The sequence below is a fragment of the Mercurialis annua genome, linkage group LG3 (assembly GCF_937616625.2).
Source record: "Mercurialis annua linkage group LG3, ddMerAnnu1.2, whole genome shotgun sequence".
Classification (NCBI taxonomy): domain Eukaryota; kingdom Viridiplantae; phylum Streptophyta; class Magnoliopsida; order Malpighiales; family Euphorbiaceae; genus Mercurialis; species Mercurialis annua.
This window is the reverse complement of record NC_065572.1, coordinates 883,201-902,538: the sequence shown is the minus strand read 5'-3', so window position 1 is coordinate 902,538 and position 19,338 is coordinate 883,201. Positions and strand designations below refer to the sequence as shown.

Sequence of the window (19,338 nt, the reverse complement as noted above, 5' to 3'; positions counted from 1 at the left end):
AATATAATTGAATTGTATGCTTAAGAATGAGCTATTTTTTTTTAATCTTAAAGAAAAGAATGGAGGAACTAAAGAAGCAATAATATAGAAAGCAGTTTAAAGAAGTTGGGGAACACGTTGGAAAGTGATGAAGAAGATGTAATCTTTAATGTAAAATTAAATTTTTGTGTAATATAATGTCTACTTTCTGATGTGGATTCAAATATACATGTTTCCTCCTTTGATTTCATGGGACCATTAATTAATCTTTTTCGAGTTCAACCTTTTTTTTTCTTTCTAAAGTTTCTAAATTTAACAAATAATATGATGTTTTCGGATTAACAATTTAGTGATAGAGATGTTATAATTATTATTATTATTTTTATCAAAAGGAAATGATATAATTCAATCACAGAATTTTAGTTTCGACTCGTAAACTCCGTTATAGTAATAAAAAACAAATTAAGAGTTTCGAATTTGGTTTAAAATTCCCATGCGTTGTAGTTCATTTGCTATATATATATATACCTCTTTTCAGTTCATTTGCCATAAGGTAAGTGTGGAAGGGCAACTACTATACACTAATGCTAAAAATGCAAACTAAAATGTTTTCATAAAGAAAAAAAAATTCTACCATCGATATCTTAACTTTTATAAATCTATTATTTGAGTATTTAAACTTTTAATTTTTCAAATGGCAAAATACTTGTTTATATTCACTATTTTAATCATTTTATAAATATATTTCTAAAATATAATTTGAACATTCTGGTTCGTTTTTATTTTTTCTTGAAAATTGAGACAAGTATATCTTATCCTCAATTGCAAATCCATTTTCAAGCACATAATTCTCATTTTAAACCCGAATAACCATTTTAAACTGAAATTAGAAATCAATTGGGTAAAATATTCATTTATGAAATTAAAAAGTTATAAAAATAATTATCTCAAAAATAGGTATAGTTTAGGGGTTTGAATATATTTGTCCTAATTTATAAAATTAATAAATCAGAATATTTAAATTATATTTAAAATTATATTTAACAAAATAATTAAAGTTGTGGATATAAAAAATCATTTTACCTTTTTATATGTTTGTCATTCCCATTAACATAAAAAAGTATATGACTTTGCAGTTTGCACTACCATTATCTTTTGCTAATATGACAATAAAAAGTTAGTACATATATATGAGGTTTAATTTTTATTTTTATTTTATGATCAAAAATTTACTTGGTTGATATATTTTAGAAAATTTAAGCTCTAATTTTTTTAAAAAAAAAAATGAAAGTATAGACATTCAATACAAGATTTAGAAAAGTTGAAAGACTATTGGTGTAGTTTTTTCCTTTCATATGTATTTTTGATAATTAGTTTGAAGTTTCTATACGATATATTATACAAATTAGAACTAATGAAATATTATAGCTTTTAATTTATTCTCTTTAGTTTTCTTTTTAAATTTTCTGATAAAGACGAAGATACTGTTCAAATCTGAAATTAGTTTCAAACTCGAACTTCTTCCTCCCCGGCTTATAATAAAAAATAAATGTTAATTAATTAATAAAGAGAAAAATAAAAGGGGAACTGTTAATTTATGACAAAGAATGAATTGCCAATTAACTTAATTATAATTACTAATTAGCATTAGCATCACACAAATTTTATCCTTATGTTTAATGGCTGGAAAGAAAATGAATTTCCTACATTACAATGAAACTTCCATAATATATTTTTGGTGACATAACCTAAAAATGTCCAACAAATTCTCCTAATTTTACTCTTAGAGCTAATAATCTCTCATTTTCTTTCTGTCCAACCCTCGAAAATTAATGGCTTCTTTCAAAATATTTTTTTCTTATTTTTTGCCTCTAATTTTTCTCTCTTAGGGTCCTTCAATTGTTTGAAGGTGAAGGACCCTCTTCTATAATCATCACCTTCTTCTCCAAAATTATAAAAAATTTAATGTGCATAACGCAAAAGTAATTAGTTACAATTTGTTGCATATGCATATAATAATTTTGTTTTCTTGATTAAAACTCGAGGGGTGGCGGTTTTATATCGAAAATCAAGAATATGAATTGCTTTTCGTGTTTTCAATCACAGAAAAGCAAGAAATCATTTACCAAGAGAGAACATGGATCGCCTTCTAGTCCTAAAGAGGGTACGAATAATCACATATTTTCGATAAGATTATATTATAAATGAAATATTCAAATGTAAAACTCGATAATTTTCTGCGAATAGATTATGGATTAATTCACCTTTTCATGCTTTTTTAATGAAATTAATTTTTTTGACTAGAGAATAAGAAGCAAAAACCTGGAGATGAAGAGAATGAGAATAAAGGTGAGATTGCGGCACAGATATTCACATTTCGTGAGATAGCTACCGCGACGAAGAACTTCCGACAGGAGTGTCTGCTAGGTGAAGGCGGATTTGGAAGAGTTTTTAAAGGGACATTAGCCGCGACAGGGCAGGTGATTTATAAAAAAACTATTAAAAAATTACGGTTATCAAACTATAGTGTTTTTATATAAACGTTACCGACTTTTAAATTCTTATATAGTAACCAAACTTTATGTTACATAGCTTAATTTGTATATATTGAATGACTATTGGTTAGGTAGTAGCCGTAAAACAACTTGACCGGAGTGGATTGCAAGAGAACAAAGAATTTCTCGCCGAGGTTACGATGTTAAGTCTTCTACACCATCCAAACCTCGTCAACCTTGTCGGATACTGCGCCGATGGTGATCAGAGGCTTTTAGTCTATGATTTTGTCAAAGGAGGTTCTTTACATGATCATCTCCTTGGTAATTCACTCATTTCACTAACTTTAATTACTTGATAGTAGCACAGAAACGAAAACAGGAAAACGTGACATTTGGACACAGACATGGCGAAACGATGTTATTTTAAACTTTTCTATGTAAAATATGAAATTCCGTGTTTGAAACGTCACATATCTGACATGCTTATGAACAGGACACGTTGATTGAATGAATCTAAAAAAAATCCAAATCTCCAAGACTTTTATCAATTCTTAGCAAATCTTTTACGTGATTTAATTTTTTTATTTGAGTGGTTAAATACAAATTGCAGATTTAACATCAGAAACAAAACCATTAGGTTGGTTTACAAGAATGATGATAGCATTTGGTGCTGCAAAAGGTCTGGAATATTTGCATGATGAGGCCAATCCTCCGGTGGTAGATGGCAATATTAAACCATCAAACATATTATTGGATGAGGATTTTAATCCTATGCTATCTGATTTCGGGCTCGTTAAACTCGGTCCGGCCGGCGACAAGGTGCACGTTCATTCAAGATTGATGGGCACGTACGGTTACAGTGCTCCAGAATATGTAAGAGGTGGTGAACTCACCGTGAAATCGGATGTTTACAGTTTCGGGGTCATTTTACTCGAGCTCATCACCGGAAGAAAAGCCATAGATACCACTAAACCGATCAACGAGCAAAATCTGGTTTCTTGGGTAAGTAGCCGTTGAGATAGTAGAACCTGAGCCTGCATGTTTAAATACTTCAGTGGTACCTAAATTTTGTCATATTTATCAAATTGGCATCTAAATTTTGTCATATTTATCAAATTGGCATCTAAATTTTGTCATATTTATCAAACAGGCACAACCCAGATTCCGGGACCCGAAAAGGTTTCCGGACATGGCAGACGCGGTTCTTAACAAGAAGTTCCCGGAAAAAGATTTGAATCAAGCGGTTGCAATAGCAGCAATGTGTCTGCAAGAGGAACCAGCAGCCCGACCGTTGATGAGCGATGTAGTAACCGCTTTAAGTTTCCTGTCAATGGCTTCTGATCACGAAAGTATAACCCCGTCTCCTCCGCCGCCAGCAACTCCACTTACGGAGGAAGTACGCCAAGACAAGAAACACGAAGACGAAGATAGTTCAGGTAGCGATCACCAGAATGTCGAGGAAAACAAGGAGTCCGTAAAAAATAAAAAAGGTGACGAGAGTGAAGAGGAAGAAGAAGAGGAAGAAGACGACGATGATAGATCGGATTCTGAAGAAGAAGAAGACGATGAAAGTGTCTGTTCAAGCCGTAAAGGTAACAGCAAGAGAATCCAAAGCAGAAGAAACAGAAAAAACAGCCATGAATCGCAATACGAGAGCGTTTTATCGAGTCATTATAGCAGCAGAGAATCACAGTATCATAATGCGTCCTTAAGCCACAAAGGCAGCATCGGATCGAAAGATGGAAGCGTTTCGGACGGCGGAAAAAGCAGAAGATACACTGATTCACACGGTAGAACTAGATCGTTAAGTTACAAAAGTGCCGGAAGAAATTCATTGAATCAAAGTAGTTCTTCTTCTTCATCTTCTGATGATGATGATGGTCATTAGCGTTTCGTCAGAATGAAGTTTGGCGTTCATCAGGATTGATATCAGAATGTCAGAATCAGATAATTACTAGCATAATTAATGTAAAGATAAATTTCCATTGGATTATAGCCCTTCATCGGACGATTACACGAACTGTTTTGGTCCCTAGCAGAACTCTTAATTAGGTGGGCGACTTCTTATAAAGATTTTCTTGTTTGTGTTGTTGATTTTGTTTTCACACGTCAGCTGCAGATTGTCTTAATCTAGAAACAGAAGATGACAAAAGTGGAGACAAGAAAGTCTGCAAACATATGTATAATATAATCTGTTTTATCCTGCAATACTTTATTGTGAATAATTCCAAAATTGATACAAGTGGTTCAGTTAAACTGTTGTTGTGTCTCTACTGTTGTCCTCAAGAACAAACTTTGCTGTGAAGTAAAAACTACCATTATGTCAGCTTTCTGTAATCTTTTGCAATTCTATCTGTCATGACAAGTGACATTTGCAGGCTTATATTGCACCATCCCAAGTTTTGAATGACTTATAATGTTCAGGGTCCAACTACTAAAAGAACCTGGATTAACCATTTTGAGTCGGTAGATAAGGCCTGAAAGTTAATTTGGGTAAGTAAAATCGAGACTGGATGTGCCAGAACAGAAAGAAAAGGGGGTGCCGACAACACTCGGATGCAGTCTAGACCGGATTTAAGACTAGTCGCGACAAGGACATTGCAAATTTAAGTGGAAGTGAATGTAACATGATAGGAGTAAAATACTCCTATATTACGAGTCACTTTTGCATCGCTTTGTATACTTTTATCGCATGTTTCGAGTGATTATATCGTTTATTACGTGTGTTAGTGTTTCAGGATAAACAGAGCGTATGTGAAGGATTTTGAGTCCAAAAGAGCAAAGAATCGATGATATGAGGAAGTCGGAAGATGGATTGAAGCAAAGAGCAAAGTGAAGATCGAAAGAATTCTCCCCCTGCATGGTCTCGATCGAGAAGCAGAATTTGCCTTGGCTTCTCGATCGAGAAGAAGAGCCAAATTTAACAGATTTTTGGGAATTCTTGCTTCTCGATCGAGAAGAAGAGCCAAATTTGACAGATTTTTGGGAATTCTTGCTTCTCGATCGAGAAGAAGAGCCAAATTTGACAGATTTTTGGGAATTCTTGCTTCTCGATCGAGAAGCTGTTATTTCAGCATTTCAAATCCTTTTGAGTTCTTGTGTTCTCTTGACCTATTTCCACTTTTGGCCAAACAAACTTGTAATAGGATGTTTTTATTTCCTTTTTAGGCTTTACTATATAAAGGCACCTTATGTCACATTTTAGGTTAAGCATCCTTTTTATAGAAACAATTAATGCTCTAGCAATTATTCTCGTTTAGTTTTTGCATGTTTTTGGAGATTCTCCATTGTTGAAAGCTTAAAGCTTTTATTTCCAGATTTTGGGTTTAATATCATCCTTAATACAAGTTTAGTTATTGAATCTTCATTATCTTGTTCATGATCTATTGTTCTTCATTGCTATTTAAGGTAATCATTTTCACTTTTATTATGTTGATTAACTATTATTTAGTTGTTGCTTTAACTTTAATCATGAGTAGCTAAACTCCTAGTCTAGGAGTTATTTGTGATTGCCATGTTTGTTAAATAGGTGAGTAGGTTTTGGGGTTTTGGATTAAGGTTTGTTGTGCTAGTTTGAACCTAATGTCTAGATTAAGTTGATCTCTTAATTTTTGTTATTGCTCAATTAATGAGAACGAGAGTTAAATTAGTTGAGCGGACCTAGCTAGCATTAGCTCGGAACCTAGATGCACGAGAGTGATTTAGGGTTTGTGCGATTGTGTAGTTTGCGAATTAATCGGCTTGATTAGTCCTATCGAAATCTAATTGCGCGAGAGTGAGTTAGATTTCGGAGTTTTAATCAAGTAGCGATTCTTCAACCTCCGGCTCGAGAGAGCGGACTTGATACCTTCGAATAGCTTGATCCGAACCATTATCCTTTGACCCGGCCTATTTATCCTAGGGTTCAATTGGCATGATTAGACAACCCTTAGGCGTTTTTAATCATTGTATTTTATCTTATATTCTCAATTAGTTGTTTGTTGTTGCTTTTCGTTAGTTGTTAAGTAATTAGTTGTTTGAGTTTAGTTGTAGTATTAATCAAAAACAATCTCTTTTCTTGCTTTCTGAATTGAACTTCAAAAGCGTATTTCATTCACATTAAACCTCTAGTCCTTGTGGGTTCGACCTCGATTTGTCGAGTACTACACTTAACATCTCCCGTTATAGTTTGAGTGGCTTATAATGCTTAAAATTCAACCACTGAATTAACTTGGACGTGCCAATGATTTAGACCCCAAAGTTAATTTGGATCAGGAGAATTCGGGTTATTTTGTTGTTGTCAATATCTTACATATATATAACATGCTATAAAATAAAGGTCAATAGCCCTGTAGAAAATTCATAAAGAATTTTAATGATACAGAAATTGCAGTTACTTCCAAGAACTAACAGACATATAAAGACCTTTTCATCCTGTGCTGCCCATTTTACTTGCCCTTTCTGTTTTATCTTTTGTCACACCTTACAAGAATTATAACAATCAACAAAATCAACTGTTATTTTTGCTTTTCTTGAAGAAAAAAAATCAAGGAGAAAGAAATGGAGGTAATAGTTGTAGCAGTTGATGCAAGTAAAGAAATTACTGATTATGCACTCGACTGGGCGGTCCGTAATATAATAACTCAAGCAATGGATTCTGTAATCATGCTTGCAGTTTCTCCAACTTCTGCAAACAGGACTCATAATTTTCTTTCTTGTAGGTTTCTTTTACATTTTTCTAATCATTTGAAGTAAATGGTAAAGGAGCCTCAGTGTATAAATTGGTTTTACTGATTGTAGGTCTGCTAAAGAAATTGGGTCATGGAAATAGGCAAAAGGGGGAGAAATCATCAAGTTATTGTAACTTCAAACACAAGGCAGCTCAACAGGATTCGTTCCGGCAGATACAAAGTGTTTGTAAGGAAATGATGCAGCAACTGTGTTTAGCCCATAATAAACTGGTACAAGAAAAAAACTGTGCTATCTTATTGTTAGAATCTATAGAACAACATGTTTTACAAGAATATGCTATAAATATACAGAGTCGGAATTTTCGGAAACAAGACTTAAAAAATATCGGACTCAATAAGTTTCCGTGCAACATATGTTAGCATTGTGATAATCTTTATTGTATTTACAGGTTCAAACTCAGGTGAAAGTTGTATCTGATGCAGAGTTGGGATCAGTGGCCAAAGAAGCCAGAGAGCTGGAGGCAACATGGGTCATTTTAGACAGGTCAGAACCAGATTTTGTTGCTTAAGCCATTTTTTATTGTTGATATACAGGAAACTAAGTCAAGATCTCACATGTATGACTAATAATTTGAGTTTCAGATGCTTGCAGAAAGAAAGTGATTACTGCCTGAAACAGTTGACTTGCAACATTGTGATCATAGACCATGAAGTTCCAAAATTTCTTAAAGCAGTTAAACCTCTAGCAAGAAAAAGACTTGATGTGAACACAGATCAAAGCGATAGCATTACCGGTAATAAGAGTACAGCAACCAGAAGCATTTTTGGTACAGAAGATACAATTTTCGATACAGATGACAAGTCGGAAAATCCTTATTCCGATGCCCCATTTCTGCCTTTGAATTCTAATTATTTCCATAGGGAAGCTGAAGTGCAAGCAATATTCAGTTCCTCACCTTACAGCTATGGTAAATATGGCAATATGTCAAGTTTTAGCATTGGTGACTCGCCTAGTAAATCATCGGCAAGTCCCTCGGATGGTAAAATTAAGAGCTATAGTGGCCTTTTGAAGACCGAAGGTGGTAAGACAAACATGTTCCTCCTGTTATTCATTCATTTTCTTTAATCAATAAGAACTTCTATAACATTTGTTGGTTTTATGAAACAGATAGTAATGTCAAAGCAACACAAATATCGGTGCCAGCAAGAAAATCAGCATTACCCTCTTCGCCAAGCAACCTTCAAATAAGAACTTCAAGTATCAGAAAGGCTATGTCTCTTTCAGTCAAGCATCCACCAACACCGCCGCCACTTTGTTCCATTTGCAAGCAAAACGCACCTATATTCGGGAAGGCGCCAAGGAAGTTCAGTTATAGAGAGATAGAGAAGTCAACTGGTGCATTTTCAAGTGATAATCTGTTGGCAGATGGTGGATATGGTTTGGTATACAAAGGTATACTAGACGATGGGCTAGTTGTTGCAGTAAAGAAGCACAAGACATTAAGTGCACAAGGAGCATCACAAATTTGCTCCGAGGTTGAAATACTGAGCTGTGCGCAGCATAGAAATTTGGTGATGCTGATTGGATACTGCATTGAGATCGAATGGCTTCTCGTTTACGAATTCGCTTGCAATTCTTCCTTAGATAAGCATTTGTACGGTAAGTTTAAATAGAATTCGCTTGAACGAATACGCTCAATTGGCGTTACATAACCAAGAAACTGCATATTTTCAGGAATCGAAGTTATGACATGGCCTAACAGAATGAAGGTTGCAATAGGAGCTGCCAGAGGTTTGAGATATCTACATGAAGATTGCAGAGTGGGATGTATTGTACACAGAGATTTCAGACCCAAAAATATCCTTCTTACGCATGACTTTGAACCAATGGTCAGTCCATTTCTATCCATCAGTATGATACCTTCATATTCTGATGCACATTCTATTTAAATTATGTGAACCTAATAGCATGTATGGTTTACATATAAAGGTTGGAGATTTCGGTCTAGCAAGATGGCAAGCGGATGGCCAGTCTGCTGACGAAACGCGTGTTATTGGCGCTTTTGGGTAATAAATCCTCACATGATACAATCGTGTAGCGTTTTCGGTTTGTGCATAAGCCTCAAATGTGCTTTTTGTGGCCATGTCTCCACAGGTATTTAGCTCCTGAGTACACACAATCCGGGCTTATAACAGAAAAGGCTGATGTGTATGCATTTGGAACGGTTCTGTTGGAGCTTTTGTCTGGCATCAAAGCAACTGACTTTGCAAGAACTGCAAGAAGACAATTTTTGCAAGAACGGGTAACTTTTTACACATTTCCCTATTTTCATTTCTATACAATTTAAATAGGAACTGTTAATATGTTTGTCTAATTGTTTAAGCTAATCTGCCTACTGCAGGGTTGCCCTTTGCTCGAAAGGAAGATGGTTAACGAGATAATAGACCCACGACTAAAGCAAAATTATGCAGAGAATGAAGTGAAGTTTATGTTATATGCTGCTAGATTATGTGTTTCACCAAACCCAGAAAAAAGACCAAGAATGTCCAAGGTTTTTCACTGTCCACAAATTTTGAGTTTCCTCTACCTCGATTTTTCATAATTTCTGTTTAATTGTATTGAATGTTTCTAGGTATTGAAAATATTGGAAGGAGACATTTCCACTGAATTGCCCTGCAACTGTGTGCAACATGCTGATGACTACCCTAAGCAATATGTGAATGACATCTACCGCACAGATAGTCTAATGGTTTCGCCACGTGATCATAGCCCTTCATCACTTATGATGCAACTAATGAATGATAGGATGATAAGTACATCAAGAACACGCGATGAAAGAAATATTGACATGATTAGCAAATTTAAGACATTGGAATCCTTCAAAGAATATAAAGCAGCAAGGGAAATATGTGTTCAGGAATTGAAACAGCATGAGTTGAACATTAGCGGAGAATATCATGCTTATTTACAAGGTTCGCTGGCCAAATTTGTTCAAAACTTTAATGAACATTAAAATATAATATATATGAAGATTATGCAAGTGAAGTGTTTTTTTTCTAATAACTTACCATGATGACTTGTTTTTTGTTTTGAACGCACAACATTGATGACACAATGCAGCAGCTGTACAAGAAAACTAGCAGTCATGTTGCATGAAAATGATAAATGCTGAAGTAGAAAAATACCGAAACAGAACACGGTGAAACGTTATTTTTCACAGAAATGGTTATAAATATAAGCATTTTCGGAAACGGAAATGAAATGCGAATACTCTACATAATCCTAACCGGAGCTAATTCCATGAAGTTTATAATAACCTAATCTAGTGCAATGATAAAAGAGAAAATGAATAAGATTTCTTGAAATGGAAGTAATTACAAGAAGCTATCAAGATTCATCATCCTCATTTCGGAAGCATAAATCTTACTGTAGTTCCTCGTGATCTACATAGGTTCTCCTTTTTCAAACAAGATTTCAACTTCTTCTCATTTGAATTTTTGTTAAGCACTGACCCATCAATGGATACATCACTTGAAGCAATATCCAACGGAAACAAAGGTCTAATTGGTTCGATGGAAGAGTTAACTTCCCTCTCAAATTCATCGTAACTTCCGTAACAACAAGCTGTACCCCAAGGATCGACCAAATGTGTTTCCTTACGAAAATCATCAAAATGTTCAAGCTCGAAACGAGACTTAATTACAGATTCTTGACAGTGGTGATGATCTGGTTCAAGAAAACACTTGGGGAAAATGTCATCATCAGGCCACTTATCAATCCTGAAATCTACTTTAGTTCGTGTATGCGATGAATCAAAACTTTTCCCTTTCAGAAAATGATGAAAATATGTTAACTCAACAGAAGAATCAACTAAATCCTGTTGCTGCAAGAGTAGTTGGTTCTGATTCGGAAAAAGGGTTTTATGCATCAAAGCATGAATAGTATGAAATGGAACAATGTAAAACACGCTACCAGGACTCAAAACTGACTCAGGCCTGACCACAATCCAAGGGTATCTGAACACGTCTGGACGCGTAACAAAGTGTCTAGGATTCTTTTTCATAACCTCATCAGCTGAAATCGACTTTTGATGAAGCTCGATAAATCCTCCAGGGTGCACCAGCTTCAGAACCCTTCTCATTGCCTTGAAACAGAAGAAACAGAGGGAGAGTAAAAGGGAGAGATGTTAGCATTACTTATAATCAAAGTTTGAAGACAAAATACAAATTCAGGTGGTGATAATTCTTATGCAGAGAATCTCATAGAAACCTAGGAGTTTTCATTCTATGATCTATGATCATGCCTTGTTATGTGTATTGGATAAAATCTAGAATTACCAACAAAGAAACTAGGAACATCAATTTTGGCCATTTTCTGCTATTCTTCCATTTAAGTTAAATCTGACACATTAAAACAAGTTTGCTTCTTTTTACGGCAAAACAAGATACTAAAAACTAAAATTCATTATAGCATCCTCATTTTCCATGTATAATATTAAATTTATAAGAAACCGAGCAGATGCAACAAAACTATTCATTCTTTATCCTGCTGGTCACTCTGTGCCAAAACAAAGCAAGAAAAACAAAAATTAGACATTTTCATATATTCATAGTTTAGCTAGGTCCTGATATATTGCCAGCTTGATAGCAGTCTCTTGCAAATAAAATATTATTTTCTATATGACATAAACTAAACAAGCAACATAATCAAAAAAATACAATGATGAGTCAGAAAAATATCCAAGATGGTTCAGACTTTCATAGTTACCTGCTCATAGCTTGTCCACAATTAGCTGCTTATGTTGCAGCCTAATATTTGCACTGATTTATATAGTAACTTCGAGATTATACAAGCTTCTTGCACCTGAAAATTGCCGACATTGCAGAATTCTTCTTACTACTTTCTGGCAACAAAGTTTCCTGATTTTGCATTTAATAACCAAAATCCTCAGATGATAATTCTGCTGCAGAGCACGATTGACAGACGCTGTTTAATTTTTATAAGATTTTTAAAAAGTTGAAAAGAAAAGGTAAATAAGACTTCTGAAGTCTTAAATGTTAAAGGAACAACACAAATCAAGGGGTTAAAGTTGACCTGTCTCATTAACGAAGCAAAAATACAGAGATAAGGCCAATCTAGTAAATGGCCCTTAAGCTCAAGCTGTTCTGTTCTAGTGCAAGCATCAATGGGAGAATTTAGTTACAAATTGGTGGACTGCAAAATGTACAGTAGACATTAATCACATCATTTAAACACAAAAGACATGAACATCCTCAAAGCTAGAGCCTCCTAGTATTATCATCAGATATAGTCTCCTCAGATGATGCATCGCTATCAATAATGATCAAGTTGTCTGGTTTGTCAGTAAGACCTGAAATCTCCATCCTATCATCACCTTTTCCATGTCTTATTCCCGTTACTACTACGTTGGAACAATGAGCACTAATTGATAGCTGTGCATCATGGCCCTTTAGACTGCCATACTCGAGTCCATTAAAGTGGAGCTCACTAGGGTCTGGACATTGTGTGGCAACTCGTTTTGTCTCCGGATGAGCTGCGGGTAAAAAAGTAGAAGGAATAGATGCACTCATTGGCCTCGGAGGAGTATTAACCACTTCTCGTATCCAGGTGGGCAAATTAGCCGAGGATGCCAAAGAAGCAAAAGGGTTGTTATTTAGAAAGGGATCACACCTCGGTAGAGTCATGAAACCCGACTCATATAAGCTCTTGGCATACATCTGGCTCTGCAACTCAGAATATGGTGCATTATTTGGATAAGTAGCAGGCCCACGGAGCTCTTCTGTGTTGCAACGTCGCTTCTTGGAGAATCTACGAGCATATACATCTCCTAGTGACAGTCTAGTCTCCTCCATAGCATTTCGTCGCCACTTTCCTGCCTTTGGACGTGGGAAGCTACCTGTATGGTCTATATAAATGCCGTCTATTAATGGAGAATTAAATTGTGAACACTGATTATTCAGCAGTTTAATTTGCTCCTCCTCCCACTGCTCAGCAAGGTCCCTTGCTGTCCTACAGGAAGAAAAGTGGAGTCTTGGATCCTTTAACATGGCATGCCAGTTGTCCCTTCCATGTCTCCTCACACCTATCCAAAGTAAATCCAGTTCTTCTTCTGACCATAAGGTAGTATATGGCTTAGACTTGTCTTGAAAACCACCCTGAGCATTCGAAGAAATTGATCGACTTAAGAAACCATCAAGCATCAAATTATGTCTCAGAAATTGAGCTGTCTGATTAGAAGATGACTGATGCACTGCCTCCGGGACAAAGTCTCTGATTTTATTGCCGAAGTCCCATACTGGTGACTGGAGGGATAATCTTTCAAAACAGTTGCCCATATTCGACTCTGTTGGCAGGGACAAACCCAATTCTAATATAGAACCGCTTGAAGTTTGTCTTATCTGATTATTGCCTCTTCCTGAATTAAGTGATTCCTTTTCTTCTAAAACCATGCTTCTAGTAATTTCTGGCTTTGCTAAGTCGAAACAAATCCTTTCTTCAGAAAATAGCTGGAATTTCAAAGAATAAAAAATCATTAAACAGGAAATCATACCTTTCAAGAATGTGCTAAATATGAAATTACAAAATCTAGAAGAGATTGAGAAAATTAACATATAAGAACTACCACTGTGAAAACACAATCAGAACTGGCAAGTGATACAATGAGGAAAAATTTACCTGCAGACATTTTTTTTCTGATACATTGTCCACGGAGAATCCTGGACAAGCTTCACCATTATCCTTTGAGTTGAAACCAGCTTCTTCCATACAAATTGATGCGTCACTAAGAGCCCTTGTTGAATGAACTGGTAAGCATTCCTCAGCCGTCTTATTCATGTTTTCTGCTAATTGAGGAGCAGACTCCAGATCTAAAACAGTTGTGTAACTTCTGCTAGTAGAGTCCATCGAGTCTCGAAGAGATTCTGAAGTAGCATGTACAGGCTCCTTTTTAACATCTAAATGGACATTGCAATCCAATGTACCACAAGAATCTGTAAAAGGAGATAAAATAAATATCTAGCAGTCATATTTGAACACCAGAAGACGATACTACAACTTTATACCTAGTTTTTCATATTTAAAGGACAATTTAACAAACTGTACCAGGAGTAGCAGACAGATCCAAACAGGGTCGACTCCTTTCTCTAAGGTAATCAGGAACTATTGTTGCTTTCCCACAACTTGACAGAAGTTCAGAGCCATCTCTATTTTTAGCTTTTTCCAACTCTGCATCTATTACTATGGCATCACACTGATCTATAGCTTCATCATTTAATGAAATCTGCAAACCATTATCTAGAGGAGCTTCTTCAGCATCCATGGCAATTTCGGGTATCTGTTCTTGTTCCGTAAAAGATGAGCCGTTCTTGGATGTGCTTTCAGAAACATGACATAAGTCTCCTTCACTAATCAAACTGTAAAGGATAATGAATCTGTTACACAATATTCATGTTCCAACTTGAGCTATAACTTGCAGGCTTAAAGTCAACTTACATCTTAGCTTCCGAAGCAGACCCTGCATGACTGTGCGCAGAGTTAACATTTTTTATCTGCCACAAATCAAGTAACACATGACTAATAAAAACCTCCAAAAACCTTCTGAAATGCATTAACACCTAAAAGGCTAAAACTAATGGAATACCATCACAACCAGTAATAGGTTGATAAGGAGTACCCATGTACAGCTTAGTAGTTAGTATTATATCTTAGCATTCAGTTTCTAGATTTTAAAAGCCAGAACAATATAACAAATATAAGAAGAATCTTTTGCAGAAAGAAAGAAATTATACATGATCTTGATTTTGAGGAGACATGTTCCTCAAATCTGTATTATTTCCAGGTAGCTCCACATTTGCTGAATTATTATCATCCACACAGACTTTATGGGACACAACAATCCCGGCAGTTATACTCGATTTAGTGAAAGATGAGCAATCTTTCTCTTCAATAGATGGAATTTTTACATCACTCTCATCAATTCCTTTTCTTCTTTTATATCTTCGACTGAAAGTAATCAACGGAGTGGTCAACTTCGTTTGCCCAAGACTGTCCATCGACATATGTTTAGAGAGTGAATACGTCCCTTCCAAGTTTGGCACTTGATTCAAACATGAACCAACATCAGATGCAGAGATGCAGCTTATTTCAATAGACACCTTTGAGCTGATAACATCCAGACTGTTCCCGTTATTGGTCCCGGTTGACTGAGAATTTAATTTTTCTGGGGAACCAATGCTCAAAACTGAACACGAACAAACATGAGTGAGATTTGACTTGTCTTTTAGTGATGAATCAAGATAAGGAGACACTGTCTTCTCCTTCCCTGACGTTTCCTTCTTAGGGCTCTCTAGTCCAGGTAATTTGCAATTACATCTAGCAGTCATTTGTTTCACATCAGACCTTTCAATGTGATTCGCTGCTTCTAGACTGCTGGATTCAAGGATTGGCTGAAGTGCAGAAACGTTTTGTAATTTACAGCTACAGGTCATACTTTCACGACAAACTGTATCCTTGGACTATGTATGCACAGCCATGAGAAAGAGACAGAGAGAGTCAGTGAATGTTTAATAAGATAATCCAAAAGCCATGCTGTTAACTGAAAACAAAAACCAATAAGGTATATTTTCTTATGGGATGCATCAATACACAGATGACACGGAACTTTTCTCCTCAATAAGAAATTGGCGGTACATCCAGGAAATATCTGCATGAATGTTGATATCTGTTTGCAGAAATGCCTATGAGATTGGACTTAAAAACAGAAAGGAAATTTTATTTGTAAAAGAGATAAGATGACACACATCATTGCAAAAGTTAAAACATTTGATCCATGAGAAGTAACATAAAGGTTCATCAATTGTTTCAAGTTACTTTTGATTTTTGATAAGAAGCTAAAGAGTGAAAGCCCAATTCAAGTTTTTGGGTTATGCATGTACAGAAAATTATAAATTTATCAAAAATAACTGTAAAAAAGTAATAAGAGGATGAAATCTCAGTCTAATTAAGTTCCAATAGTTGCTCGCTTCATCCGCTCGTATAGTATTTTAATTTCAAAGTAGAAAACAATATAGGACACATAAGATATGGTATAAGCCTAAATAATCTTTCAAGACAAACACAATCTTATTATATACATTCAAAATGCTTGGATCCAACCATGCTGTATCTGTAAACTCTATAATGACATAAACTCATCCTCAGAATTTAATTTTTTTAGTTTTAAGTAACATATGAGAAATCTCAAAATAAAAAGTAACAAATGAGATTTAAACAACTCCTTGTACTTTCACAGTATCAAATAATTCCATTCCTTTCCACCTATACACAGAAGAGCAACCAAGAATGAACTGAAAGCCACGGCATTCGGCATACCATGCCATAAGCGTACTAGGTGAAGCCAGCACTCGCAGTTAACTTACAAATCTAACAAATTTGTAATCATTCAAAAAAACAATCTTATGGAAATGTAATAGAAGACAAAACATCTCCTTAGACGTTAAACAAGATCAATACAAAACAATCTAATAGAAATGTAATAGAAGACAAATATCTCATTAGACGCCAAATAAGATGGTATTGATCGATTATAAGCAACTTGTAAAGTTCAGCAAACTCACCGAGTCATTTATTTGCTGATTTCCTGCAACATCAGGGTGACTTTTTACATCATGATTGTCAGGCGCAGTCAGAGGAGTGTCACTTGGTTCTTCAGAAAGTGATTCATGGCACCCATTTTCATGGGTAATGCCAGTTCTCGTCGATGGCAGTTTTCTCTTGTAAGTCAGATAAACCTTGCTACTAGGCATTGAAGCTCTACAATTAGGCAAAAACTGTAGTGTTAAAGAAAATCTTTCCTCATAAGAAACTACTTTTTAGGTTTGAACAAATCAGCTAAGTTCACTCCTTCCTTACACCATAATCACCAGCAAAGATTTAACCTTTAGCCTATGAAACTTCAGCATTTGAAAAAAACCAACAAATAAAAAAGAACCAAGTACATAACAAAACCAAGAAAGCAAGAAACACTACCACAAATTTATCTATCCACAAAAAACATTAAACTCATCCAAAGAACATATCTTTTATCCTTATTCTACTACCCTTTTCTTTCCTCCTAGTTCCTCATTACTTAAATCACTTCAAAAAATCAGAGTTTCTTCATAAAAATCTTCAAGAATCAAACAGTAAAGCTACTAAAGAAAAACTAAAAAACCAGACTAAAACACATTCATACAAGCATAACTATAATATCCAAGAAACACTATCTAAACAAAACAAATGAAAAATTTAGCGAACCTGAAAACTACAGATGACAGTCCACAAAACCGCCGGTGGAATTCAAGAACGGTTTTAGCTTTGCTCAGTCTTCAACTATAAAAGTTAAAAAAAATCTAAAAAAAACTTCTATTTTATCTTCTGTTCCACTTCTAGAGAGCAATAAAAATACTCCAAAAACAAAACAATAAAGAACCAATTTTTTTAAGAAAAAATTAAAATTTAAAGCAACAGTGAGCTTTGCTTTTCTTTTCTTTTTGCCAGTTTCTGTTGGAAGGTTGCATTTAATTGTCAGCGACCGAGACGAAACGTTTCTTTATTTTTAGGCTAAACTCGTCCCTAGACCCTTGTATTTTTATCGTTTTATTAGAAAAGTCCCTATCTCAATGAATTTATCTTTTCAGTACCCGCACTTGCCAAATTTTGATTTTTTATACCCCTATATCGAGAATATTATCTTTTCAGTCACTGTACTTGTTGGTACTTCTGTTCAACCAGTTAACACAAAAGGGTATGAAAATCGAAATTTAAAAAATATAAAGATTTTAAAGATAAATTTTTTAGAGTAAAGATTTTTTGAAAAAATGATAAAGCATGGGGACCTAAAGATGGGTTTTGCCTTCTAATTTTTTTATTTTTCACATTAACATTCTCTCATTATCTATCTATCTATCAGTAGATTACAATTAGCGTCTGCGGGTCCCACTTATTGATTATCTTATTCTTACAGGTGTTAATTCGGCACGTGGGAGAGATGACTTGTCATCAATTTTGGCCAGGTCATTATTTGGGTGTCTTGCACGCGAGTAACTGAGCGTGGAAGAGATAAACATAAAAGTTGTTAGGGTGGGACCCGATTTGTAATTAGTTGACTCTGCACGTTGGAGACGCTTGTGTTGGTCAGATTGAGGATCAGGTCTCGTGACTATGGGTCAATACTCAATACAGCAGTTGGCCTATTGGGCTTTCTGATCCATTACTTCAGCCCATTTATAAATCAAGGGAAAAGATCCTACTTTGCCCCTCATATTTGGTACGACAATCAATTATGCCCCTTTTAGGTCTAAAATCCCCACTTCCTTCTATAGCCTTTTTAGCAAATTTCTTGTCTATTGGTTTATGTATTATTCGTAATTCTACCAATCAAATGTTAGAAATATCTTGTTTATTTTTCATATAATCTTTTATTTTTTAATATCTAATTGTAGGGTTTTTGATATTTGGGTGCCTCAAAGGCACCCAAATTTCCGGATCAGTGCCTCTTTCGAAAATAATTCCGAAAGAGTGCCTGGACCCACATGTTCCGCATTCTAGGAATGCGGAACCCCACATGTTCCGCATTTTTAGAATGCGGAACATGTGGGTTCAGGCACTCTTTTGGAATTAATTTCAAAAGAGGCACAATAATGAAAATTTGGGTGCCTATGAGGCACCCAAATATCAAAAACCCCTAATTGTATGGATCCATGAACAAAGCATCTCATATAAACACTTTGTCCTGTTTGCATTATCAAATCAACTTAATAATAATTGAATGCTGAAAAATAATTTTCAATATTAAATAACTATCAGATACTACCTTCTAAATTAAGCAATTAAAGATGTTTATTTTAAACCTCGAAAACTCCGACATGAATGATTACATAAAAAAAATTGATTATGATTATGGGATCTTTATAATATTTAAAATCAAATACTAATATAGTTTTAATAAATAATTCTAACTAATTCTATAGAATAAAGTATAAACATTATTTTTATCAAATGAATTGAAGGAGAATTAAACCAAACAAAAATAAATTAACACCCTATAATTAAGTGAAAGATATTATTTCCAAAAGAGGAAGTACCAAATTAAATAAAAAATGAGTAATTGAAGTTGATAATGAAGTGGAAATGC

The 19,338-nt window shown here is 34.9% G+C and overlaps 4 protein-coding genes across 4 annotated transcripts; 2 read left to right on the top strand and 2 right to left on the bottom strand.

Annotated features, from left to right (window-relative positions):
• Positions 1 to 1,807: 1,807 nt before the first annotated feature.
• Positions 1,808 to 4,730, top strand: LOC126671119 (probable serine/threonine-protein kinase PBL26). Its single transcript, XM_050364830.2, has 5 exons — positions 1,808 to 2,143; positions 2,284 to 2,459; positions 2,606 to 2,795; positions 3,085 to 3,476; positions 3,625 to 4,730. The coding sequence occupies exons 1-5, from the start codon at positions 2,056 to 2,058 to the stop codon at positions 4,360 to 4,362; spliced, it is 1,584 nt and encodes a 527-aa protein (XP_050220787.1). The 5' UTR covers positions 1,808 to 2,055; the 3' UTR covers positions 4,363 to 4,730.
• An 83-nt stretch (positions 4,731 to 4,813) lies between these two features.
• Positions 4,814 to 10,185, top strand: LOC126671118 (inactive protein kinase SELMODRAFT_444075-like). The gene is made up of 10 exons (XM_050364829.2): positions 4,814 to 7,170; positions 7,254 to 7,414; positions 7,594 to 7,688; positions 7,787 to 8,226; positions 8,313 to 8,804; positions 8,880 to 9,034; positions 9,135 to 9,211; positions 9,300 to 9,447; positions 9,547 to 9,696; positions 9,778 to 10,185. Exons 1-10 carry the CDS (start codon positions 7,014 to 7,016, stop codon positions 10,156 to 10,158), a joined length of 2,256 nt encoding a protein of 751 aa, XP_050220786.1. The 5' UTR covers positions 4,814 to 7,013; the 3' UTR covers positions 10,159 to 10,185.
• A 294-nt stretch (positions 10,186 to 10,479) lies between these two features.
• LOC126671120 (uncharacterized) lies at positions 10,480 to 12,137 on the bottom strand. Its single transcript, XM_050364831.1, has 2 exons — positions 11,913 to 12,137; positions 10,480 to 11,289 (listed from the first exon to the last, which is right to left on the bottom strand). The coding sequence occupies exon 2, from the start codon at positions 11,284 to 11,286 to the stop codon at positions 10,549 to 10,551; it is 738 nt and encodes a 245-aa protein (XP_050220788.1). The 5' UTR covers positions 11,287 to 11,289; positions 11,913 to 12,137; the 3' UTR covers positions 10,480 to 10,548.
• An 83-nt stretch (positions 12,138 to 12,220) lies between these two features.
• LOC126671117 (uncharacterized) lies at positions 12,221 to 17,702 on the bottom strand. The gene is made up of 7 exons (XM_050364828.1): positions 17,460 to 17,702; positions 16,781 to 16,976; positions 14,954 to 15,679; positions 14,658 to 14,713; positions 14,268 to 14,578; positions 13,842 to 14,155; positions 12,221 to 13,672 (listed from the first exon to the last, which is right to left on the bottom strand). Exons 2-7 carry the CDS (start codon positions 16,967 to 16,969, stop codon positions 12,425 to 12,427), a joined length of 2,844 nt encoding a protein of 947 aa, XP_050220785.1. The 5' UTR covers positions 16,970 to 16,976; positions 17,460 to 17,702; the 3' UTR covers positions 12,221 to 12,424.
• Positions 17,703 to 19,338: the final 1,636 nt, after the last annotated feature.